Here is a 22,738-nt window from a genome sequence, read left to right on the forward strand (position 1 = left end):
GACCATACAGGACATCATTAGTTTTTGATGTAGTGTTCCATGATTCATTGTTTGCGTATAACACCCAGTGCTCCATGCAATACGTGCCCTCCTTAATACCCTTCACGGGGCTAGCCCATCCCCCCACCCCCTCCCCTCTAAAACCCTCAGTTTGTTTCAGTTATGTTTTCTAACCAAGGATCACTCAAAGACTATGGGGCTCATATCGTTTTGCTTCCACAGTAACAGTTACCAGTCTAGACTTTTCTGACTCATGGATATAAGCTCAGGAAAATGATGTGTGTGCTCTATTTGGATTGTTTTGATGTTGCCTCATCCCACGGCCCCTCCGTATAGGGCCTGTGTGCCTTGCTGGGGCAATTCCTGGAGACGCTGGAGACGTCCTGTAACACACTTCCCACCCTGGGATCTGGTGCCGGTCCTGCTGACTGTCATTCTCTCTGTCTCCCTGAGGCAGATCTGGAACACCTTCTTCCATGGACGCTATCTGATTCTCCTTATGGGCATCTTCTCCATCTACACGGGCTTGATTTACAACGACTGCTTCTCCAAGTCTTTCAACATCTTCGGCTCTTCTTGGAGTGTCCGACCCATGTTCAGAAATGGCACGTGGAAGTAAGTTTACAGACAGAGATGGGCCCCCCCGTCCGAGTGGCCTCAGTGGCAGATTTCATGGCCAGGAGGTCTACACCTGGCTCTGCTCAGAGGTGTGCCCACAGATTCAACAAAGAATCCCATTTTATCTACTCAGTGAGAGACCTCAAACCAGTCCCTCACTAACTGGACTGGTAACCGTAATACATGGAAATAGTTTTTAAAATTTCAATTAAGTATATATCATGGTGTGCATAGCGCTACTATGAAAGCAAATGGCGGAGCAGATATAAACGGGGCATCTTGGCATCAGTCACAGAAGACAAGTTCCCTGGAGGAGAAGGAGGCCTTTGCAGCATGCCTTGCTCTGACAGGGAACTGGGAACAGTGAAATTAGGCATGCAGGTGCTGAGGATAGAAGGCTGATGTGGGTGTTGAACTATATAAGTGATTGGTTCCCCATGTTCAAGGTCCCAGACTCACCTGAAGGGCATTTTCTTTGATGGTTCAGAGCAGCTTGATTCAATGTCAAAAGCAAAGAAGGGGATGGCTAGTTTTGCAAAAGTGGTTCCCTGTGTTTACCCACACAGTGAGGAGGGCGGGTAGGGTGGCATGGGTTGGGGTGGGTAGCTGGTGAGGACATGGCTGCAGAACAGAGGGACCTGGGAGCTCTCTCTATGTCCACAAACCACACCTCGGACGGACAGTAAGAGGGTGGGTTGCTGTATCATGGAGGGTCAGTGCATCCCCTTTAGTTTCTCTGCTGGGTCCAAGTTCCTTGTGGTAGAGGACAGAAATGTTAAACAATAAATAAATGAATAAAAATGAAGACTAAAACATTTTCCAGAATTACAGATGGTTATATTGGCAAGTGTTTTGGTTTTTGCTTTACAATTAGTACCCAGAAGAGACGCCTAGGCGAACAAAGCTTTCATAAATTTAAAGGCAAATTACTTATTTTGCTCTTTAGATTTAAACTCATAAGCATAGTGATGGACTTTGAAACATGTTAAGTCAGCATCATTTCACCAAACCACCAACATGAACTCTCTTTCACCCAGGAGTATGATTGGCAAAGGTCTGAGTCAACTGGCTTTTTGTCACTCTGCAAATGTGGGCTGGAATGTTCTTTTATGTACCTATGAATGACCCCTGGCTCAATTCAAGGCTCGTGGAGGCCAAGCCCAGTCTGAGGGACACTCAGCCACATGCCCAGGCATTGACTGTATGAAGTGGGACCTCAGTAACTGTGAGACAAACAAAAATTGCAGTCATCCATCAGAGTGGCAAAGGACACAGCAGGCTGATTTTGGTCACAAGTCACAAGCCAGGTCTTGGGGCTTGCTTTCCCCGACAGTTGACTAGGGACACGGTCACAGTGCTTGCCAGCCCAAGACCACAGAAGCATGCCTATCGTCTCCAGAACTGAGTTTTCTGACTCAGGGAATATGGGGCACCCGTAGGGAGCTTGAACATCTCAGCAAGAGGGCGTGGGAAAGGGCTTGCAGAGGCTGGCTTCCCAGAGGATGAGGGCAACGTTTGGTCATTTTTGTGGTTCGGGCATTGTCCTTGTTTTGATATCAGATATGATTGTGGATTGGTCTTGTTTGTGTCTGGACCCAGCACGGTCACAGGGTGGCTTTGTCTGGTGGTGTTCTGTGAACTTGTTTACGCTCAACAGCAGATACCCTGACTTTGCTGTGGTGGCCAGTTCACTCCCATCCGGGGTGGCTTTCTTCTTTGTCCACACACAAACAAATCTCTGCTCATTCAGTGCAACCATTTGCCCTGAGGCATGCCATTAGCGCGGTGGTGGGGGCGTCTGTGTCTGAGATGGCCAGTCAGGGCCAGCAGTTCCCACTGCATCTGGAGGGCCTGGTCAGCATGATCAGGCTTCCTGATTCCCCGACTGCTACCTACTACCTCTAGGGCCTCAGTTGTAGGAGGGAGGGCGTATATTTCTAGGTAGCCAGCCAAAGTCTCCAGAACTCTCTCATCATTTCACTACTCCTTCTTGGCCCCTCTATAGATGTGTGCTCTGTTAAACACACACGCACACACACACACACACACACACACACACACACACCCGTAATGGGCTTGCAGAGATAGTAGGAAATTTCTACCCACAGATGTTCACGTTTCCAGGCAAAGCTGGGAGACTGATTTAAAGGCGTTCAATGGACCACAACTTTTGAGAACTAAGTTTCACAGAGATTAGGGTCCGTGGGTAAAAGCCAATTCATTCCTCCAAGATGAGCCCACATGCTCCCCGGGGAGGTTTTCCAGGCTTGTCCTTGGGCTGAGATTTGTTTCCTCTATGCTCCTTCACGCCTGGCCCGACTTCTTTTCTGATGTGGTATAACTGTTTTTCTTTAGAATACTCCACTGGGGTAGGAGCCCTTTGGAGACTTAGACCATGAGGCATCTCAGGGGCCAGATGGTAATTGCCTGTAGCCTCAGCACCTAGGGTGATACTTGGCACATAGTAGCCATTCATGGAATGATTGAATGAGCCAAAGGATGAGTTGCACCAACAGTGAGGCTTCGATTGGCTTACAAGTTCATGACCAAGGACACTACTGTATATTTTTTCTACCTTTGGTTGATCATTGATTTTGTTTTTATTTTTCCTTTCTCCCTCTGTAGCACATACGTAATGGAAACAAATCCGTATTTACAGCTGGACCCAGCCGTTCCAGGAGTGTACTCTGGAAATCCATACCCATTTGGGATTGACCCGGTAATAATATCTTCTTGGGTTAAATATTATGTGAAATGTCTTGCTGGGGAGATCTCTAGGTAGAGGAGAAAGTGCCAGAGGCTGTCAAATCAACAAATTTATGCTGAGAAAATATTACATATACTGGAGGTTTTATGACAGGACTCAAGTAAATGTCCTACCTATACCCTTTACCGAGTCCCTGGTCATTTTCCATATGGTTGCTCAAACATTTGCCTCTTTCTCCAATAATTTCTACCCCCAATGGTTAATGATTGCTTCTTTCATAGGCCCTTGGTTGCCTGGAAGGTATGCACATTAGAGGAGTTATTTAGCATCCTGATCAAGCTGCCTGCTTTGGCATTTCCTTGCAGTGACTAACATCTCCCTTTTCCTAGGAAAGTATGGATTTGCTCTTATTTTTGCTTTATTTTACCACATAGAATTGATACAAGTAAAAAAAAAAAAAGGTATGAGTTAACTTTTATGGTTGTTATGTCTATCTCAATTGGATTTGAGCCAAGCGACACAAAGGTGCTTCCCTGCATAGCCTTTGAGATAAAAAGGAATTTCGAGAAAGCTCCCAGGCCACGTACACATGATGGCCCAGCACATAACTGCCACCAGGTGGCAGCCTTGTGCCCCAAATGAGCTTGAGCAGGCTAGCCGAAAGGCAAATGCGGTCAATGTTTCTTCTAAGCTCTCTTTGTGGGAGAGATCCTGAAACCTCAGTGTTGGGTGCTGACAGTTGAGAGTAAACAGTACCGGCTCTAAACCTGTACTCTCCTATCTTAGGGGTCGTCTCTTTTTCAGTTGGCCTGGGTCCTCCCATCACTTGTCTGCCTCCCCTCCCTTAGAAAGATGGAAGACATCACCCAGGATTTGTTTATACTTGCCACTCAGAGGCACTTGCATTGTAAGCTTTATCCAAAGAGGTAAAGTCCTTGAAAGCTGAGTTGTAAACTGCAAAGTGCCGAAAACAAATGCAAGTTGTTATTTTTGTGGACTGAAAGGCTTTTTCTGTGGTCCAAGGAATTTCATGATTAGCCTGTGGGTGGTGGAGGTGTAGAGAGGGGGCTGATTCTAGGGTCTGGATGACCTTCCTTTGCTTTGAATCTCTTTGCCGCTACTGTCCTCGCTTCGCTTCCCAGCCCACCCCTGACTCATCAGCAGATCCTGCCTGCCCAGTTCTGCTCCTCAGACAAAGGATTGTATAGTCACAGCTCAGGACCAACTGGGCTGGAGTGTCTACTGGGCAGGCAGTTTTCTCATCTGCCCACCAGTTAGAGAGCAAGGAAAAAGGGGAGGGTGAAAGAGAAGTGGGAGGTTGAGAAGAATTAACTTTTTTCCTGGTAGCATTTATTTTTGAAATTTTTGAAATTTCTGGTCTTCTTATGACAAAATAAGGCATATATGACATTAAACATCCATGTAATACAAAATAGCATAAAAAAAAGAAAGACTTCCCTCTCCTATTCTGGCTATTCTATTCCCCAGAGATACCCCCTTTAACAGAACATTTCTGTGCTTGTGTTAGCACTTACATATTTTTTAAAGATTTTTTTTTTTTGATTTTAGAAAGAGAGAGTGCATGTGCCAGCAGGGGGAGGGGCAGAGGGAGAGAAACTCAAGCAGACTTCCCGCTGAGTGTGGAGTCCGACCTGGGGTTCAGTCTCATGATCCTGAGATCATGACCTGAGCCGAAACCAGGAGTTGGTTGCTCAATGGACTGAGCCACCCAGGCACCCCAGCACTTAACTTCTGTTAATGAAGGGTTGGATTTTTACATAGTGTAAGTGTCTACAGATGCATTTTATTGAGCGTGCAACCTCTTTTTGTGAATCAAATCACAAAATGAGAGGTCTTTCCAAAAGTGTTTGTGGATATTTTGTAATAAATGAACATAACAAAATGGTTAAAAGCCTATGCTTTCGGATCAGGCAGCCTGTGTATAAACCTTGCCTTTTCTATTTCCTTGCTCTGTGGTTTTGAGCAAGTTAACAACCTCTGTCTCTGTTTCCTCATCTGCAGAATGGATCTAACAACAGCCCTAAGTCATTGGGTTGCTCGGAAGAGTAAATGATTTTTACACGTAAAACACCCAGAACAGAGTCTGGTACATCAATAGGGTCAATACTCCATTTGCTGTAGTATTATTTCCTCCTTGGTGTGTAAAGAATGTAATCTCCCCGAGATTGAGAAAAATGCTCTTATCGGTGAAACAGGAATATTTATATTTATATCGTAGGGTTTTTGTTAGAATTAAATGAGAGAGTACATTTAAAGAGCTTAGAATGTGCCTGGTGCTTAATTTTCAGTTTATCGGATTTGGCTGGGTCTACAGTGTGCTGGTAAACTTGTCCTAACCAAGTTGAGTGATCCCGTAGGGACTGGCCAAGCAGGCAGGCAAAGGAAAAAGCAGAGGGTGGAGTGCAAGCCTGGTGCTGCTGAAATGCCAGGCAGAAGGGGGGTGGGAGTAGAGGAGACGCCTCTGGTGTCTGGGCACCTGTTATTGGAGACCCTTTGCCTACCTTTCCAGCAGCCTTCTTGGTGGTCGGCCAGCTGGCAGCTGCTCAGGACGTTGTAAAGAGAGAATCAGTGAGATGTGGTTCCTTTTTGTATGTGTGCATGGGGTGGGGGCAAGGTGCCTTTGCATTGAGGGTGCGTCTAGAGGGGCTTTGAGCCCTTAACTGAAGCAAAGTAGTTGGGAGGAGGAAGTCATTTTAGGAGGAAAAATGAGACGACCTCTGTGGCTCTGTTACCTTTGAGATGCAGTCTAGCAAACCCTTATGACATATCTAGCAGGTGGTTTGGGGGTGTGTCTAAAGTTGAGGAGGGGTTGGAGGTAAGAGCAAAGACTTGAACCATTTACATAGGAGTGGGAGCAGAGACCATGGGGCCATTAGCTAGCGTGGGACCCTGACCAGCCCCCTAGCTCCTCTGAGTGCTTGCTCTGTGTGTCAGTCTTGTTAAGAGGGCAGGGACACATGTCCCTCACTTTGCAAGCCTGGCAGCTCTGTTTAAAACAGGGACTGTGAAGAAGGCGGGGACCATATTTTGCCCATAGTGCTAATAAATATCGGCTACAGGAGTGGCTTCTTGAGATGGACCCAGGAAAATGCTTTGTAATGTGAAGCACTATAGAAATTCACAGTAAAAAATGGTATTATCAAGAAGGGATTGGATACATTCATGGGCCAGAGAGCTCTGCCGCTAAGAAGTACAAATGAGGCAAATTTGAGAGCTCTCCACAATGTTTCAGAATGTCTTTTCCCTGAGGAGGAAAAATCACGTAGGATTTTCTTTCTTCTGGCCACTTGGTATTTACCAATGGCACCGATGGTTCTGACACATTTGTCATTAGAGTTGCATTGATAAGGGGTTTCTTCCTTTTCCTTTTCTGAGCCTAAAATGCATGCATTGAACGGGATTGAAATTTGAAAATGTGGTCCCTACAGTGACTTCCCCCAGAGAAGTCTTGCTGTCGACCCTGATAGAACTTCCAGACTCTGGTCTCATGCATTTCTTGTCACATTTCCCATCCAGATTTGGAACTTGGCTTCAAACAAGCTAACATTCCTGAACTCCTACAAAATGAAGATGTCAGTTATCCTGGGGATTGTCCAGATGGTTTTTGGTGTTATTCTCAGCCTTTTCAATCACATGTAAGTTTTCATGATTAACTTGCTGCCTGTTGGTCTGACCCTGTCATTGAGAAGCAGACAGAGCCACCCGTGTGGCCCCGTGTCCCTTTGTGCAAGAGTTTCCTCCTTCCTACGGGGAGTGCTTTGCCACGTGTCTTGGCTTGAGCCAGGACAGGCTGGTCTGGTAGAAGTGACACCTCTGTTTCTCCTGAGCTGGGTCACCCAAGTAGGAGTGCATCTTTGACCTCAGAAATACTTGAGCGTTCGGAAAGAGACTGGCAAGCCCATAACACCTTTTGTCCCCCAACCTGAAAGGCCTCTTGGTCACCGCTATATCCAGAATTAGCTCCCACCAGTGGGCAAGTGGAGACATAAGTGCATTTGGGCCAATGTGCCCTCAGATTGTCAATTCCCTTTGATGAAATTTCTTCCAAGGGGCAGCCGCCTCTCACTTGGGCTGTTCACGTCTTATCTTTCCTTTCCTTGTATCAAGCTACATCTTGGAAACATCTCAAACCTCTTTTTCTGAAGGCGTCATTATATGAAAACGTGGAAAGTGGTCAATTACACGTGGACTCTTAAGCTTCCCTCCGGAAGGGACCCAGACCACTTCTGTTCCCGCTGGCCAGAGCCGGCCCCATGGTGACCCCTGACCCGAAAGCTCACACAAGTACAGATCTTCTCGAAAAATCAGATATAGTTAGTGAATCAACCAGTCACGACTAGTGACTGTGACCCTGGTACCACTGTCTCCCTGAAAGGGCCATGAGAATTAAATGAGAGATAATCCCGGAAAGTATTTTCTGGAGCAGTCTATCATTGGTTTCATTGTGTGTCAGGCCGGCCTCAATGATCCGGGAATCCTGTTTTATCGTGAGAGCTCCCTTTTCCATCAGATAACTCTTGCAATTAGCAAAGGGAGTGGGGGCCCTTTATGACATTTTAACTTGGGGGCCCCCTACTTAGCCCTGTAGGAGTTGGCAAACTTTCTCTGTAAAGAGGCAGAGAGTAAATATTTTAGGCTTTGGAGGCCAGATGGGCTCTGTCCCAACGACTCAATCCTGGTGTTGGAGCATGAAAGCTGCCACAGAAAAGCTGTCAATGGATGAATGGGTCTGTGTTCTAATAAAACTTTATTAGTGAACACTGAAATTTGAATTACATATAATTTTCGCCTAATTAATTTCTCATAATTAAAAATGTAAAATCATTTTCAACTTGTGTTGAATGGGCTCAGTTTGGCCCATAAGCCTTAGCTTCCAATCCCTGTCTTAGAAAAATCTTCCTAGTCGTCCTGTATCTTTGTGCCCTCGGATGTGTTGCTGTGAGCTAGGTGTGCAGGGGAAGCTGAGGTCAAACCACCAGCTCTCCCTGCAGACCTGCCCTTTGCTTCAGACATTACCTTCCAGGTCCCGGTTCACTTGAATCCTTCCTTTCTCTTTTTTCCATCCCTGCATAATTGCTGCTTGCTAGGGGAATAGATGCATTGTGCGAAAAATGAACATTTTGTGCTTTGGGGCGAATAACGAGTTCCTGATATTCACTCCGTGTTCTATCTTTCATGTGTGTGTTTCCCCCCCAGATACTTCAGAAGAACTCTCAACATCGTTCTGCAGTTCATTCCTGAGATGATTTTTATCCTGTGTCTGTTTGGCTACTTGGTTTTCATGATCATTTTCAAATGGTGCCACTTCGATGTCCGCGCGTCCCAGCATGCCCCCAGCATCCTCATCCACTTCATCAACATGTTTCTGTTTAACTATGATGACCCTTCCAACGCACCCCTGTACAAACATCAGGTATCGATGGGTTGTTTTTCTTCTTTATGCGCTTGATAATGTCACATCTCTCTCACACTCTTGAGTATTGCGGAGAGTGGTTATTTGCAAGTCGGGGCCATCATAACACCCACTCAAGGTTGTTAGGTTCTTTAAATTTCAGAAGGTGTTGATTGTTAGCTGAGGGTACAGGTGCTCAGGGCAATGGTGGTGCAGCTCGAGCCGCTCCTCTTTGGGTGATACAGGATAGGTCATTTCAGTGCCGTTGAAAATCGGCTTGTGCATCATTCGTGGAGAAAGGAAAAAACATCCCTTCAGATTCATTGGCCTGAAACCGCACATGATCTAAACAGCACTTTAAAATCTAATCATCCTTTATTCTTTTTTTTTTAAGATTTTTTTAAAATTTATTTATTCGACAGAGATAGAGACAGCCAGCGAGAGAGGGAATAAAAGCAGGGGGAGTGGGAGAGGAAGAAGCAGGCTCATAGCGGAGGAGCTTGATGCGGGGCTCGATCCCATAACGCCGGGATCACGCCCTGAGCCGAAGGCAGACGCTTAACCGCTGTGCCACCCAGGCGCCCCGAATCATCTTTTATTCTAAACATAAGCCCTAAGGTGTGCAAGAAAGAAAACTGAAAGAGTCAAGAAGAGGAGTCCCTCTGTTCACGTGGGCAGCGGGCTCCCAGAAAACTAAGATCCAAACTCACGCTCTCCCGTGGGCTGCCGTGGCTAGTCGGAGATACCTTCTCTTCTTTTCTTCCTTTTGGTTCTTCTTCCATGAACTGTCCCTTCCAACAAATGGACTGTGTTGCCAGGCCGTTTTCTTCCACTTCTAGCAATTCATCACCAACTTAGCAATTCAGCCTCACTGCCAACTTAATATTTTATTTTAAAAAAGCGTAAATGCTCCATGGAAGCTGGAGATAAAAACCACTCGGTGAGTGACTTTTGGTAACACAAATAGTTTTCCTCTCGCCTCTCCCAGTGACTAAGTTGATAATACTGTGTGAAGGTAGATTATCACTAAGGGAGGGCACATTCATATCTCCTGAGTTCTGGTAGCTGTTCTCCCCATGCCGAGTCACTTACCAGTGGCTGCTCACCCTGGATGTCATCATGAAAGACCTGCTCTGCCCTTCTCGTGGCCGCATGTGGCCTCATGCGTTTGATTCCAAATTGTGTTCTCCTTCTTTATAGGAGCAGCAAATAAGAAGAGAAAATGCCTTATGGCAGGGCATTTTTTATGAAAAAAAAGGATAATTCAGATTTTAGATAAGAATGAGAGAAGACCTGTACCTCTGAAAGCTCTTTTGAGGTAGCCCCCTTTACTATTGTAACGTTTTCGTTATATCTCTGTGAACAGTAGTTGAACCACCCCTAGGCCGTGAGCACTAAATGAACATATTTGGAAGGTTCATTTACTCATTGCTGGAGTTTGAATGAGTTTACTCGGGTTTCCCGAACCAATCTTCTCTTTAAGGCAAAGGACTCAGACTCACCAAATATTTCATACGCTAACTCCTTTCATAGAGTCTAAAATCCTCATCTGGTCTGGAATATGCACTGAACTTTGCAGTGAATGGCTTTTCCAGCTTTTCTCCCCTTCAAAGCCCTTATTGGGAGTTGGCTGGTTTCCCCGTGACCTAGTATGGAGATGTGTTATCCTGACACATTATGGGTCATGTATGAAGTTTCCATAACCTCATTTTGGGGTCATGCAGCTGGAAGAGATGATGTAAGTTGGTAACCCAACCCCTTCCCAACATTGCCTTAGCTGTCTTGGTGCCATGTTTGAATATCAAAGAAGAAGAGCAATAGATAAATATAAATCTCCAGTTGCTGTGTACATCGTGAGGTGGAAAACCTTGTATAAAGATGGACAGACGACGGTGAGGTAGCTTTGTGCGCAGGAAGCTAGAACTGGCAAGAGTGGTGTGTGTTTCTGGGGCTCCCCTCCCTCTTCTGAGCATTTCAGCGGGAAGGAGGGTAGAAGACTGAGCAGATGGGGGGGCAGTGTTAGCAGGGTGAATCTTGTTACAAGTGGCATATAAATCGTCCCCTAGCGTTCATTGAGAACTTAGCCAGAACAGTAGAAGAAAAGTGAAGGTCTAAGAAATGTTTTTCCTTTGCCCCCTTGAGCACGCAGTGTCCACGCCTTTCTAGTAGCTCCAACCAAGCCTCCCTGGGCTTTCTGATTCTATGACAACAGCAGCTCCGGGTCACTCCTCCAAGTTGGTGACTAGGGGGTATATAATAAGAGGTGGGGACCTGAGGATGTGAAAAGAAATGTGTAGCAGGATGATAAGGTGGGACGGATTCTGGGTTTCAGCAGAAGCACCAAGACCGTGGTTGCCTCTGCCCAGAGGGAGCTGTGAGGGAGACAGCCAGGGAGAGTTCAACACGGCTACCCCAGAGCCTGGCGGGTGACTCACCCACAGCAAGAGTGTGAGGAAGCTTTTTTTCTTTTTGAAAGACAGAGGGCCACAGAGCTCAGATAATTCTCTAGTCCTGGGAATATACAATGGCTAGTTGAGATCATCGTTGTGACTTCAAGTGACCCAAGGACTTTTGGCTACTACAGAGTGACCAGTGAAGTCATGGGGCCTGCCACACTTGTCATGCAGGACCGGGGCTAACTATTCCCATGGGACAAGGGATAAATCAAGTTGCTCTTATTATGTGTCTCATGAGTACTTCTTGTTCACATATGGGGTAGATGGATAGCGAGAGAGTATTCAGAGTAAGGAATAAGATAGTGAGTTTCCAGGGGCGCCTGGGTGGCACAGCAGTTAAGCGTCTGCCTTCGGCTCAGAGCGTGATCCTGGCATTATGGGATCGAGCCCCACATCAGGCTCCTCCGTTATGAGCCTGCTTCTTCCTCTCCCACTCCCCCTGCTTGTGTTCCCTCTCTCGCTGGCTGTCTCTATCTCTGTCGAATAAATAAATAAAATCTTAAAAAAAAAAAAAAGATAGTGAGTTTCCAGTGTCCACCCTGGATTGACGCTGGGCACCACTGGACTGCAGTGGGAATATTCCAAGATGTAAAGGTGAATGGATACATTGATATGCTTTCCATCTCTTGAAATAAAGTACAACTAAAATGATCCATATTTATCATTTTTATCATATAAGTTATGCCATGTGATCACCTTGAAATGATGGGATCTTACCATTTTGATCTTACAGCAAGAAGTCCAAAGTTTCTTCGTTATTATGGCTTTGATTTCTGTCCCGTGGATGCTTCTGATTAAGCCATTTATTCTTAGAGCCAATCATCGAAAATCCCTGGTAAGTGCCTATTCATTTCAATTCACTCACTGCGGGTAGGAGTGTGGGTTCCTTGAAAATAGAAGTCTGGGCTTTCAACAGAATGCTGGGATTTGAGGGCCTTCTTATTTCCAGAACAGTGTTCTATTAAGGGCAAGCATGTTTACATCTTACATTTTGCAAACTTTGCTCAGGATCTGTGTGCACATCTGTGTGTGTGCCAAGTCTACCGGTAGTTACTATGAGTCTGAAACTGTTATCTCCTGTAGTTTGAGTTTGTTGATGAATATTGAAAGCTGTTTTTATCAGATTTTACAGTTGTGAACTTGTGCAGGAGTAAAGAAATACAAATAATCCAGCTTCCGTTTATTTGTGATTTTTCCCTATTGCCAAACACCCATTTCAGCCCATTTCCTCCTTTTGTCTGAACTGCTCCTGTGCCTCGCATTTACTCAGGGAATGAAGAAGAGTTTACTATCAGTCTAAACCAAATAGGATTTGGGAAGATTGACCTCCCAGGGCACGTCAGAATCTAGAAATCCACACGAGCACTGTTTGAGATTATCAGTCTCTGCTCTCTCTATCTACATCAGTGCAAAAGAGTAAGTGGAATGTGCTGAGATCAGAGATGTTTTAAGTGGTTGTAGATATTTTCAGACAAATTCTTTCTTTTCTAAAATCTGTGGGATATTGACCTGGCTGAGTCAGGGACCTGGAGATGAGACTGGAGTTCCAGAGGTTCGTCCCTAGGTGGCGCCCTCTTTCCACGACACCTGCTTCTCTTCCTGTTGTGTCCCGCCAGCCTGGACTAGTTAGGAAGCCCTTCTGATAAATACAATTCCAGTGGGAGATGAATTAAAAAGAAGGCAAAGCAAAGAATACTTGTTTATTGTTTGGTTAACTGGTGAGAGACCCAGATGATAAAGGGTGGCTGAGGTGGAAGGTTGTCTAGAGGTGACCAAGTGTTTCAAAGGAAGCTGTCAAATAGCTGTTTGCAGACATAGATGCCACTCTCTTTTCTAGAAAATCAGCCCGTCCCTAAGTTGAGTGAGCTTAAGTCCGTAAGTCCGTAGGTGAGCTAATGGCTCACCTGACTCCCCAGACTCTAAAATAATAGCTTGCCTCGCTCTTTGCTCCGCAAAAAGTGTAAATAGTTGCTGATATCAACGTGGTGAATTTCTCCCTTTTCCCCACGATGACTCATACAATAGGGAAGGAAGTCAGAGAAAGTTTTCTTAGTCGGCTGTCTTGGATGATACCCCCTAAACCGACGCTGGGTAGCAGGAGCACCCCAAGACTGCGTGGAGGCCTGTCTTCTTGGGATCTCCTTGGAATGCATAGCTGTTGGTTGGTTTTTTAGGCTGCTGATGGGGATCCTGGTGGTCCTTTTTCATGTTAGAAACATTTCTACCACCTCCATCCAAGAGATGATCCCATAATGGCATTATTTGGGTCACCCAGGCGCCCTGGTTTCATTTACTCTTAAATGCTGTGTAAGTGGATCATACAGTGCACCTTTGGATCTGGCTTCCTTCGTCCAGTGTCATGTTCCAGAGGTGTGTGCGAACATGCGTGTGCGTGTGATTGCTATATAGTATTACCGTGTGTGAATACACCACAATTTATTTATCCATTTGTATATTGATAGTTATGTGGCTTGTTTCTAGTTTTATTATAGCTTCATTTATTTTGTTTTTAATTAAAATTCTTTTCTTTTTTATTACGTTTAAAATTCCAATACAGTTAACATATACAGTGTTATATTAGTTTCAGATGTGCACTATAGTGATTCAACAATTCTATATATTACCCAATGTTCATCACAATAGGAATACTCCTAATCCCTTTCACCTATGCTACCCATCCCCCCACTCACCTCTCCTCTGGTAACCACCAGTTTGTTTTCTATAGTTAAGAGTCTGTTTTTTTGTTTGTCTCTTTTTTATTTTGTTCATTTGTTTTGTTTCTTAAGTCCTACATGAGTTAAATCATATGGTATTTGTTTTTCTCTGATGGACTCATTTCACTTAATATTATATCCTCTTATATCATCCATATCATTGCAAATGGTAAGATTTCATTCCTTTTTTATGGCTGAGTAATATTCTACTGTATATATATGACAGGTGATATATATATAACAGGTGATATATATATCAGATATATATATATATCAAATATCATATTTTGATGTATATCAAAAAGAACAGGTGATATATATATCAGGTGATATATATATCTATATATCAGGTGATATATATATCATTCATCTGTTGACGGACATGTTGCTTCTATAATTTGACTGTTGTCAATAATGTTACAATAAGCTTAGGGGTATATGCATCTTTTCAAATTAGTGTTTTCATATTCTTCGGGTAAATGCCCAGTGGTGGTATTACTGGATCATATGGTAATTCTATTTCTTTTCTTTTCTTTCTTTCTTCTTTTTTTTTTTTTTTTTGTGAAGCCCCCATACTCTTTTCCACAGTGGCTTCCCCGGTTTGCATTCCCACCAATAGTGCACAAGGTTTCTTTTTCCTCTACATCCTCTCCAACACTTGTTATTTCTTGTGTTTTTGATTTTAGTCATTCTGACAGGTGTGAAGTGGTATCTCATCGTGGTTTCGATTTGCACTTCCCTGATGATGAGTGATGTTGAGCAAAATCTTTTCACATGTCTGCTGGCCAGCTGTGTGTTTTCTTTGGAGAAATATCTATTCATGTCTTCTGACCATATTTTAATTGGATTATTTGTTCTTCTGGTGCTGAGTTGTATAAGTTCTTTAAATATTTTGGATACTAACCCCTTACTGGATATATCATTTGCAGATATCTTCTCCCACTCAGTAGATTGTCTTTTAGTTTTGTTGATTATTTCCTTTGGTGTGCAAAAGCTTTTTATTTTGATGTAGTCCCAGTAATTTATTTTTGCTTTTGTTTTCCTTGCCTTAGAAGACATACCTAGAAAAATGTTGCTATGGCTGATGCCGGAGACCTCACTGCCTGTGTTCTCTTCTAGGAGTTTTATGGTTTCAGTTCCCCATTTAGGTCTTTAATTCGTTCTGAGTTTATTTTTGTATATGGTGTGAGAAAGTGGTCTAGTTTCATTCTTTTGCATGTATCTGTCTCATTTTCCCAACACCATTTGGTGAAGCGACTGTTTTTTCCCAAGGCATATCCTTGCTTACTTTGTCAAAGATTGATTGACCATATAATCATGGGTTTATTTCTGGGCTCTCTATTCTGTTCCATGGATCTATGTGTCTATTTTTGGGCCAGTACCCTACTCTTTAGATTACCACAGGTTTGTAATATAACTTGAAATCTGGAATTGTGATACCTCCAGGTTTGTTCTTCTTTTTCAAGATTGCTATGGCTATTTGGGATCTTTCTGGTTCCATACAAATTTTAGGATTGTCTGTTCTAGCTCTGTGAAAAATGCTGTTGGTATTTTGATAGGGATTGCATTAAATCTGCAGGTTGCTTATGGGAATATGGACATTTTAACAATATTTGTTCTCCCGATCCATGAGCATGGAATATCTCCGTTTTTTGTGTGTCATCTTCAATTTTTTTCATCAATGTTTTGTAATTTTCAGAAATACAGGTCTTTCACCTCCTTGGTTAAGTTTATTCCTAGGTATTTAATTCTTTTTGGTGCAATAGGAAATGGGATTGTTTTCTTCATTCCTTTTTCTGCTACTTCATTTTTAGTGTATAGAAGTACAACAGATTTCTGTACATTGATTTTGTATCCTACAACTTTACTGAATTCGTTGATCAGTTCTTCCAGTTTTTTGGTGGAGTCTTTCAGGTTTTCTATATATAGTATTACGTCTTCTGCAAACAGTGAAAGTTTTACTTCTTCCTTACCAATTTGGATGCCTTTTATTTCTTTTTGTTGTCTGATTGCCGTGGCTAGGACTTCCAGTACTATGTTGAATAAAAATGGTGAAAGTGGACATCCTTGTCTTGTTCCTGATCTTGGGGGAAAAGCTCTCAGTTTTTCACTGTAGAGGATAGGTTTTTCATATAGGGGCCTTTATTATGTTGAGGTATGTTCTCTCTAAACCTACTTTGTTGTGGTTTTTTTTTTTTATCATAAATGGATGTTATACTTTGTCAAATATTTTTTTCTGCATCTATTGAAATGATCATAGGGTTTTTATCCTTTTCTCTTGTTGATATGATATATCATGTTGATTGATTTGTGAGTATAGAACCACCCTTGCATCCCAGGGTAAATCCCACTTGATTGTGGTGAATGATTTTTTAAATGTATTGTTGGATTCAGTTTGCTATAATTTTGTTGAAGATTTTTGCATCTATGTTCATCAGATGTATTGGCCTGTAGTTTTCTCTCTTTTCTGTGGTGTCTTCATCAGGGTAGTGCTGGCCTTATAGAATGAATTTGAAAGCTTTCCTTTCTCTTCTGTTTTTTGTAATAGAGTGAGAATAGGTATTAAGTCTTTAAATTTTGGGTAGAATTCATCTGTGAAGCCATCTGGTTCTGCACTTTTGTTTATTGGGAGTTTTTTGATTACTGATTCAATTTCATCATTTGTTGGTAATCAGTCTGTTCAAAGTTTCTATTTCTAGGGGCACCTGGGTGGCTCAGTCTGTTAAGTGTCTGCCTTCAGCTCAGGTCATGATCCCAGGGTCCTAGGATCGAGTCTTGCATCAGGCTCCTGCTCAGTGGGTAGTCTGCTTCTCCCTCTGCCCCTCTCCCTACTCATTCTCTCAATCTCTCTCTCTCTCACTCTCACACTCTCAGATAAATAAATAAAATCTTAAAAACAAACAGACAAATTTTCTATTTCTTCCTGCTTCAGTTTTGGGAAGGTACATGTTTCTACGAATTTATCTGTTTTCTGGTTGTCCAATTTGTTGTAATATTTTCTATTTCTCTTGTTGTAACAACAATAACAACAGTATTTCTCTTGTTCTCTGTTTCTCTTGTTGTAATATTTGTTATTTCTCTTCTTTCATTTCTGATTATGAGTTCCCTCTCTCTCTCTCTTTTGATGAGTCTAGCTAGTGGCTTATCAATTTTGTTGATCTTTTCAAGGAACCAGCTCCTGGTTTCATTAATCTGTTCTGTTGTTTTTTTAGTTTCTGTTTTGTTTATTTCTACTCTAAACTGTATTATTTCCTTCCTTCTACAAGTTTTGGGTTTTATTTATCTTTCTTTTTCTATCTCCTTAAGGTATAAGATTAGGTTGTTTGAGATTTTTCTTGCTTCTTGAAATAGGCCTGTATTGCTATAAACTTCCCTCTTAGAACAGCTTTTGCTGCATGGCAAAGATTTTGAACCACTGTATTTTCATTTGTCTCCATATGTTTTTTGATTTCCTTTTTGATTTCTTTGTTTGACCCATTCATTGTTGAGTAGGCTGTTAATTAACCTCCATGTATTGGTGCTCTTTCCAGCGTTTTATTGTGGTTGATTTCTAGGTTTATAGCATTGTGGTTGGAAAAGATGCATGCTATGACTTCAGTGTTTTTGAATTTGTTGAGACTTGTTTTGTGGCCTAACATGTGATCTGTTCTGGAGAATGTTCCATGCGCACTTGAAAGGAAGGTGTATTTTGCAGTGTTGGGAAGTAGTGTTCTGAATATATCTGTTAGATTCATCTGGTCCAATGTGTCATTCCAAGCCACTATTTCCTTGTTGGTTTTCTGTTTGGATGATCTATCCATTGATGTAAATGGGTGTTAAAGCCCCCTAATATTATTGTATTACTATTGATTACTTCCTGTACGTTTGTTAATAGTTGCTTTATGTATTTGGGTGCTTCTCTGTTGGGTGCATATTATTTACAATTGTCGCAGCTTCTTCTTGAATTGTTCTCTTTATGATTCTATAGTGTCCTTCTTTGTTTCTTGTTATAGTCTTTGTTTTAAAGTCTATTTTGTCAGGGCACCTGGGTGGCTCAGTCATTAAGCGTCTGCCTTCGGCTCAGGGCGTGATTCCAGAGTCCTGGGATCGAGCCCCGCATTGAGCCCTGCATCGGGCTCCACCACTGGGAGCCTGCTTCTTCTTCTCCCACTCCCCCTGCTTGTGTTCCCTCTCTCACTGGCTGTCTTTCTGTCAAATAAATAAATAAAATCTTTAAAAAAAAATAATGTCTATTTTGTCTAATATAAGTATTGCTATCCTGGCTTTCTTTTCACTTCCATTTGCATGATAAATATCTTTCCATCTCTTTACTTTCAAACTGCATGTAGCTTTAGGTCTGAAATATGTCTCTTATAGGCAGCGTAGAGATAGGTCTTGCTTTTTTATCCATCCCATCACCCTGTGTGTTTTGATTGGAGTGTTTAGTCCATTTACGTTCAAAGTAATTATTGATAGGTATGTACTTACTACCATTTTGTTCCTTGTTTTGTGGTTGTTTTTGTAATTCTTCTCTGTTCCTTTCTTCTCTTGCTCTCTTTCTCACAATTTGGTGGCTTTCTTTAGTGCTATACTTGGATTCCTTTATCTTTATTTTTTGCATATCTATTACCAGTTTTTGATTTGTGGTTACCATTACATTTATATGTAACACCTTATGCATATAGCAGTCTGTATTAAATTGATGGTCACTTAAGTTGGAACCCATTCTAAAAGCACAAACTGTTACTCTTCTCTCCTCCCCACATTGTAGGTATGTGTTGTCATACTTTACATCCTTTTATTTAGTGGACCCCTTGATTCATTTTTATAGTTGTACTTAATTTTACTGTTTTTGTGCTTCTTATTTTTTTTTACTCCTTCAATGATCTTTCATTTCCAGCTGAAATGACCCCTTTAACATTACCCATAGGGCTGGTTTGGTGACAGTGAATTCCTTTAGTTTTTGTTTGTCTAGGAAACTCTTTATCTCTCTTTCTGTTCTGAATGACAGCTGCTGGAGAGAGTTTTCTTGGTTGCAGGTTTTTTTTCTTGCAGAACTTTGAATATGTCTTGCCTATCTCTTGTGGCCTGTCAAGTTTCTGCTGAAAGATCCCCTGAGAGCCTTATGGGATTTCCCTTGTATGGTAACTGTTCTCTTTTTTCTTACTGCTTTTAAAATTCTCTCTTTATCACTACCATTTTAATTACTGTGTATTTTGGTGTGGACCTCCTTGGATTGATTATGTTGGGGGAATCTCTGTGCCTTTTGGATCTGGATTTCTGTTTCCTTCTCCACAGTCAGGAACTTTTCAGTTATTATTTCTTCAAGTAAAATTTCTGCCTCCTTTTCTTCCTTCTCCTTCTTTTGGGATGTTTGCAATGTGAATATTGTTATACTTGACAGTGTTGTTGAGTTCCCTTAATCTGTTCTCATTTTTAATTATTCTTTTTTCTTTCTTTTGTTCGGCTTGATTGCTTTCCGTTACTCTGTCCTCCAGGTCACTGATCTGTTTTTCCACTTCCTCTAATCTAGGCTTTATTCCCTCTAGTGTATTTTTAATTTCAGTGATTGGGGTCTTCATCTCTTATTGATTCTTTTTTATGTTTTCTGTCTCTTTACTGAGGGTCTCACTGAGGTCCTCCATTCATTTCTCAAGTCCAGTGAGTATCTTTATGACCATTACTTTAAATTCTCTACCAGGAGTATTACTTATCTCTATTTCATTTAGCTTTCTTGCTAGGAATTTGTTCTGTTTCATTTGGAACATAGTCCTCTGTCTCCTCATTTTGTCAAATTCTCTGTGTCTGTTTCTGTGTGTTAGGAAAGTCAGCTACATCTTGTGCTCTTGAAAGTAGTGGTCTTATGAAGAAGTCGTCCTGTAGTATCTCTGTTCACCAGAATCTCGGTCTTCAGGGGTGTCTCCTGTGTGTGTTGTGTGTGTCCTACCGTTGTGGCTGAGCTATGTTTGCCTTTAGTCTAGTCATCTGCAATGACTCTTTACCTGTTGTGGGCAGGGTTTGGTCCCTGTGTTGTTAATGAGCCAGTTTGTGCTTGAGTTGGGTCGGACCAGGCATTTGCCAGAGATGCAGTAGCACTGAACTGCAGGGCACTTTCCCTACATTGTCCCTGAGAAGCTTTTGTCAGTGGGCAGAGCCTACAGTCAGTCCCAATGTCTGCCCCCAGCCTACGTCTGGGGCCACACTTGAACAGATTCGTGTGATTATCTTTGCTTCTCCCCAGGCCAAGTGTCACTTTGGAATGGTGCTGAACACTGTGGGGGCTGCTTACACAATGCCACGCTTGTGGTGCTGCTTTGGATGGACTCTTGCCAAGGGTGGGTTGGAAGAGGGGTTGGCGGAAAAGTGTGGGGGGGAGGTAGGGTGGGATCGGGGGCACCGTTAGCAAGGTGGATGGAGAATGCTTGCTGGCTGCACTGGTTCCTACAGGTGACTGGGTTTCTAGGCTAGGGGATGGGGGAAGGAAATGGCTGGGCCAGTTCTTTTGTTCTTGGAGAACTCAAAGATCCTTCCCCTCCAGCACTAGTTCTGAGATTAGTGAGTAAATCTCCTTCCCTTATATCACTTTTTTCAAACTGCTGCTTCTATGCTGTATGTCAGCAGGGCTGTTTTTTATGCTCTTTCTGTAAATGTGGGGCCTCAGTTTCCTGTCACCCTCCAACTTTCCCAGGGTGGAACCTGCTGAGTTTTACAGTTCCAGGTGTTAAACCCCATTGATTGTAAGAACTTGCAAAGTTAAGCCCCTCTGGTTTTCAAAGCCAAATGATATGGGGCTTTATCCTCCTAGTGCGGGTCCCCTGCCCCTAGGATGCCTGGTTGGAATCTGCTCCTCTCCCTTCTCCATGCCTGTGTGTCCCTCCTTCCCATGGACAGTGTCATCGTCAGTCTGTTTCCCAACCCCGTCTTCGCCCTTCCTACTGTTTTTTGTTTTGTTTTGTTTTTTGATGTGGCTTCTTCTCTACCTTTAGCTGTGGAGTCTGTTCTGCCAGTCTTTGGGTCATTTCCTGGGTTCTTTACACAGATGTGGGTGTTATGTAGGAGTATTCAAGGGACAAGGTGAGCTTAGGATCTTCCTACTCTGCCGTGTTCCCTGGAAGTCCCCGGCTGGTCTCCAGTTTTAGTGATTACAGATAATACTGCTGTGAATATCCTTGTGCATGTCTTTTGGTACATGTATTTTCAGAAAGTTGTCGGTAACTAATTTAAAATTGAGTTGTTGTACATTTGATTTCACTGGGCACCCAGCTCAAACATTGTGAGATAGTAAGTGGAGAAGATGGGCACTAGGATTTACAAAGTCCAATATTATGCTTCTGCAAAATTATTCATGTTCATTTTAACCAACTCCAGGATAATGACCAGAAAAGGCTGGAGTTTAGGGATGGAAATGGAGAAACTCTTCTATGTCTTGTTTTGTATTTTCTTCTTTAAGTTAAGGGAGAGAGAAAACAGGATTTCAGAAAGACAAAGTCATATTAACATGAGCCATATCCTTCACCATGGGACAAGGAATTATGGGGCCAAGGGGAAAGGCTTACCCAGAGCCCCCTCTTGGGACCTGACACCCTGGAATTCTTATCCAAATGGACTCAAGTCCACTTCCAGGCCCTATCAAGGGCCAACCACACAGCGGCATGGGTACCACTAGACCCTGACATGCCAGGTGGCAGCTCTTTTTGGGGAGTGTGGGTGGAACATGGACACTGTAGGCGGGAGTGCCTGCATGTATGCACACTTGGCCCTCGTGCTATGGGATGAGACCAGAAGGGAGAAGGAGAGGGTGGCATGCCACTGTTCAGGGCCAGCTGACCTGTGCTGCCATGTCCTGGTATAGGACTTTGAATTTGAACCTGGCCTTTCAACTTCCTGTGAGGCTTGATTGATTGATTCATTGATTTATCAAGATAGGGGGCTAGAACATATCTTATTTCGGGGGTCTATGGGCTTGATTAATAACTCTTAAATATTTAAATATATGGCATGTAGACTTCCATTTTTACCTTTGCCTAAGGCTCTGCAAATATTAGATTGTAGACCCACTAAAGAAAGAAAGGTAAGAATACCTTAATGCTTAATTTGCAGTACTCCACCCATAAAATCATTCTAGGAAACACTTCGGACATGGGACATTGAGTTTCACAGTGACTTGAAAAAATACTCTGTTCAAACTCAGGGAGGGGCGCCTAGTTTGCTCAGTTGGTTAAACGTCCAACTCTTGATTTTGGCTCAGGTTAGGATCTCAGGGTCGTGCGATCGAGCCCCACATTGCGCGCTGGGAGTGGAGCCTTCTTCCTCCCTTTGCGCCAGCCCCCTTCCCCTACTCTAAAACAAATACACTAACAAACAAACTCAAGGATAAAACCAGGCCAAATTATATGCTGACTACACCTAGATTTTTTGTCCTTGAATTTTTTTCTTAGCTGTTTTTATAAAGTGATGTTTTTATTTTTAAAAAGTATGGTAGTATTGAAAAAGTCATTGTGTTAGTCCATTTGGACTGGTATAACAAAATACCACAGATGGGTAGCTTATAAACAACAAATTGATTGTTCAGTCCTGGAGGCTGTGGAGTCCAAGATCAGAGGCTCCAGTGCGTCCACCATTATGAGGGCCCCCCTTCCTGGTTCTTAGCCGGCACCTTCTCACTGTGTCCTCACATGGTGAGAGGGGCAAGGGAGTTGCATGGGGAATCCTTTATAAGGTCACTAACCCATTCATAAGGGGTCCACCCTCAGGACCTAAGAACCTCCTGAAGTCCCCACCTTCAACTATTATCCTCTTTGGGGGTTAGGATTTCAACAAGAATTAAGGGGGATACAAACATTCAGATCAT

The 22,738-nt window shown here is 42.9% G+C and overlaps 1 protein-coding gene across 1 annotated transcript in view; it reads left to right on the forward strand.

Annotated features, from left to right (window-relative positions):
* Window positions 1-22,738, forward strand: part of ATP6V0A4 (ATPase H+ transporting V0 subunit a4) — a 50,633-nt gene that overhangs the window by 18,434 nt on the left and 9,461 nt on the right. Inside the window, exons 12-16 of the mRNA XM_008697374.2 lie at window positions 458-615; window positions 3,244-3,337; window positions 6,863-6,981; window positions 8,543-8,759; window positions 11,928-12,029. Of these exons, the coding sequence (XP_008695596.2) occupies window positions 458-615; window positions 3,244-3,337; window positions 6,863-6,981; window positions 8,543-8,759; window positions 11,928-12,029 (690 nt within the window). The remainder of the gene's footprint in view (window positions 1-457; window positions 616-3,243; window positions 3,338-6,862; window positions 6,982-8,542; window positions 8,760-11,927; window positions 12,030-22,738) is intronic.

Source organism: Ursus maritimus, unplaced genomic scaffold, assembly GCF_017311325.1.
Source record: "Ursus maritimus isolate PB19 unplaced genomic scaffold, ASM1731132v1 scaffold_3, whole genome shotgun sequence".
Classification (NCBI taxonomy): domain Eukaryota; kingdom Metazoa; phylum Chordata; class Mammalia; order Carnivora; family Ursidae; genus Ursus; species Ursus maritimus.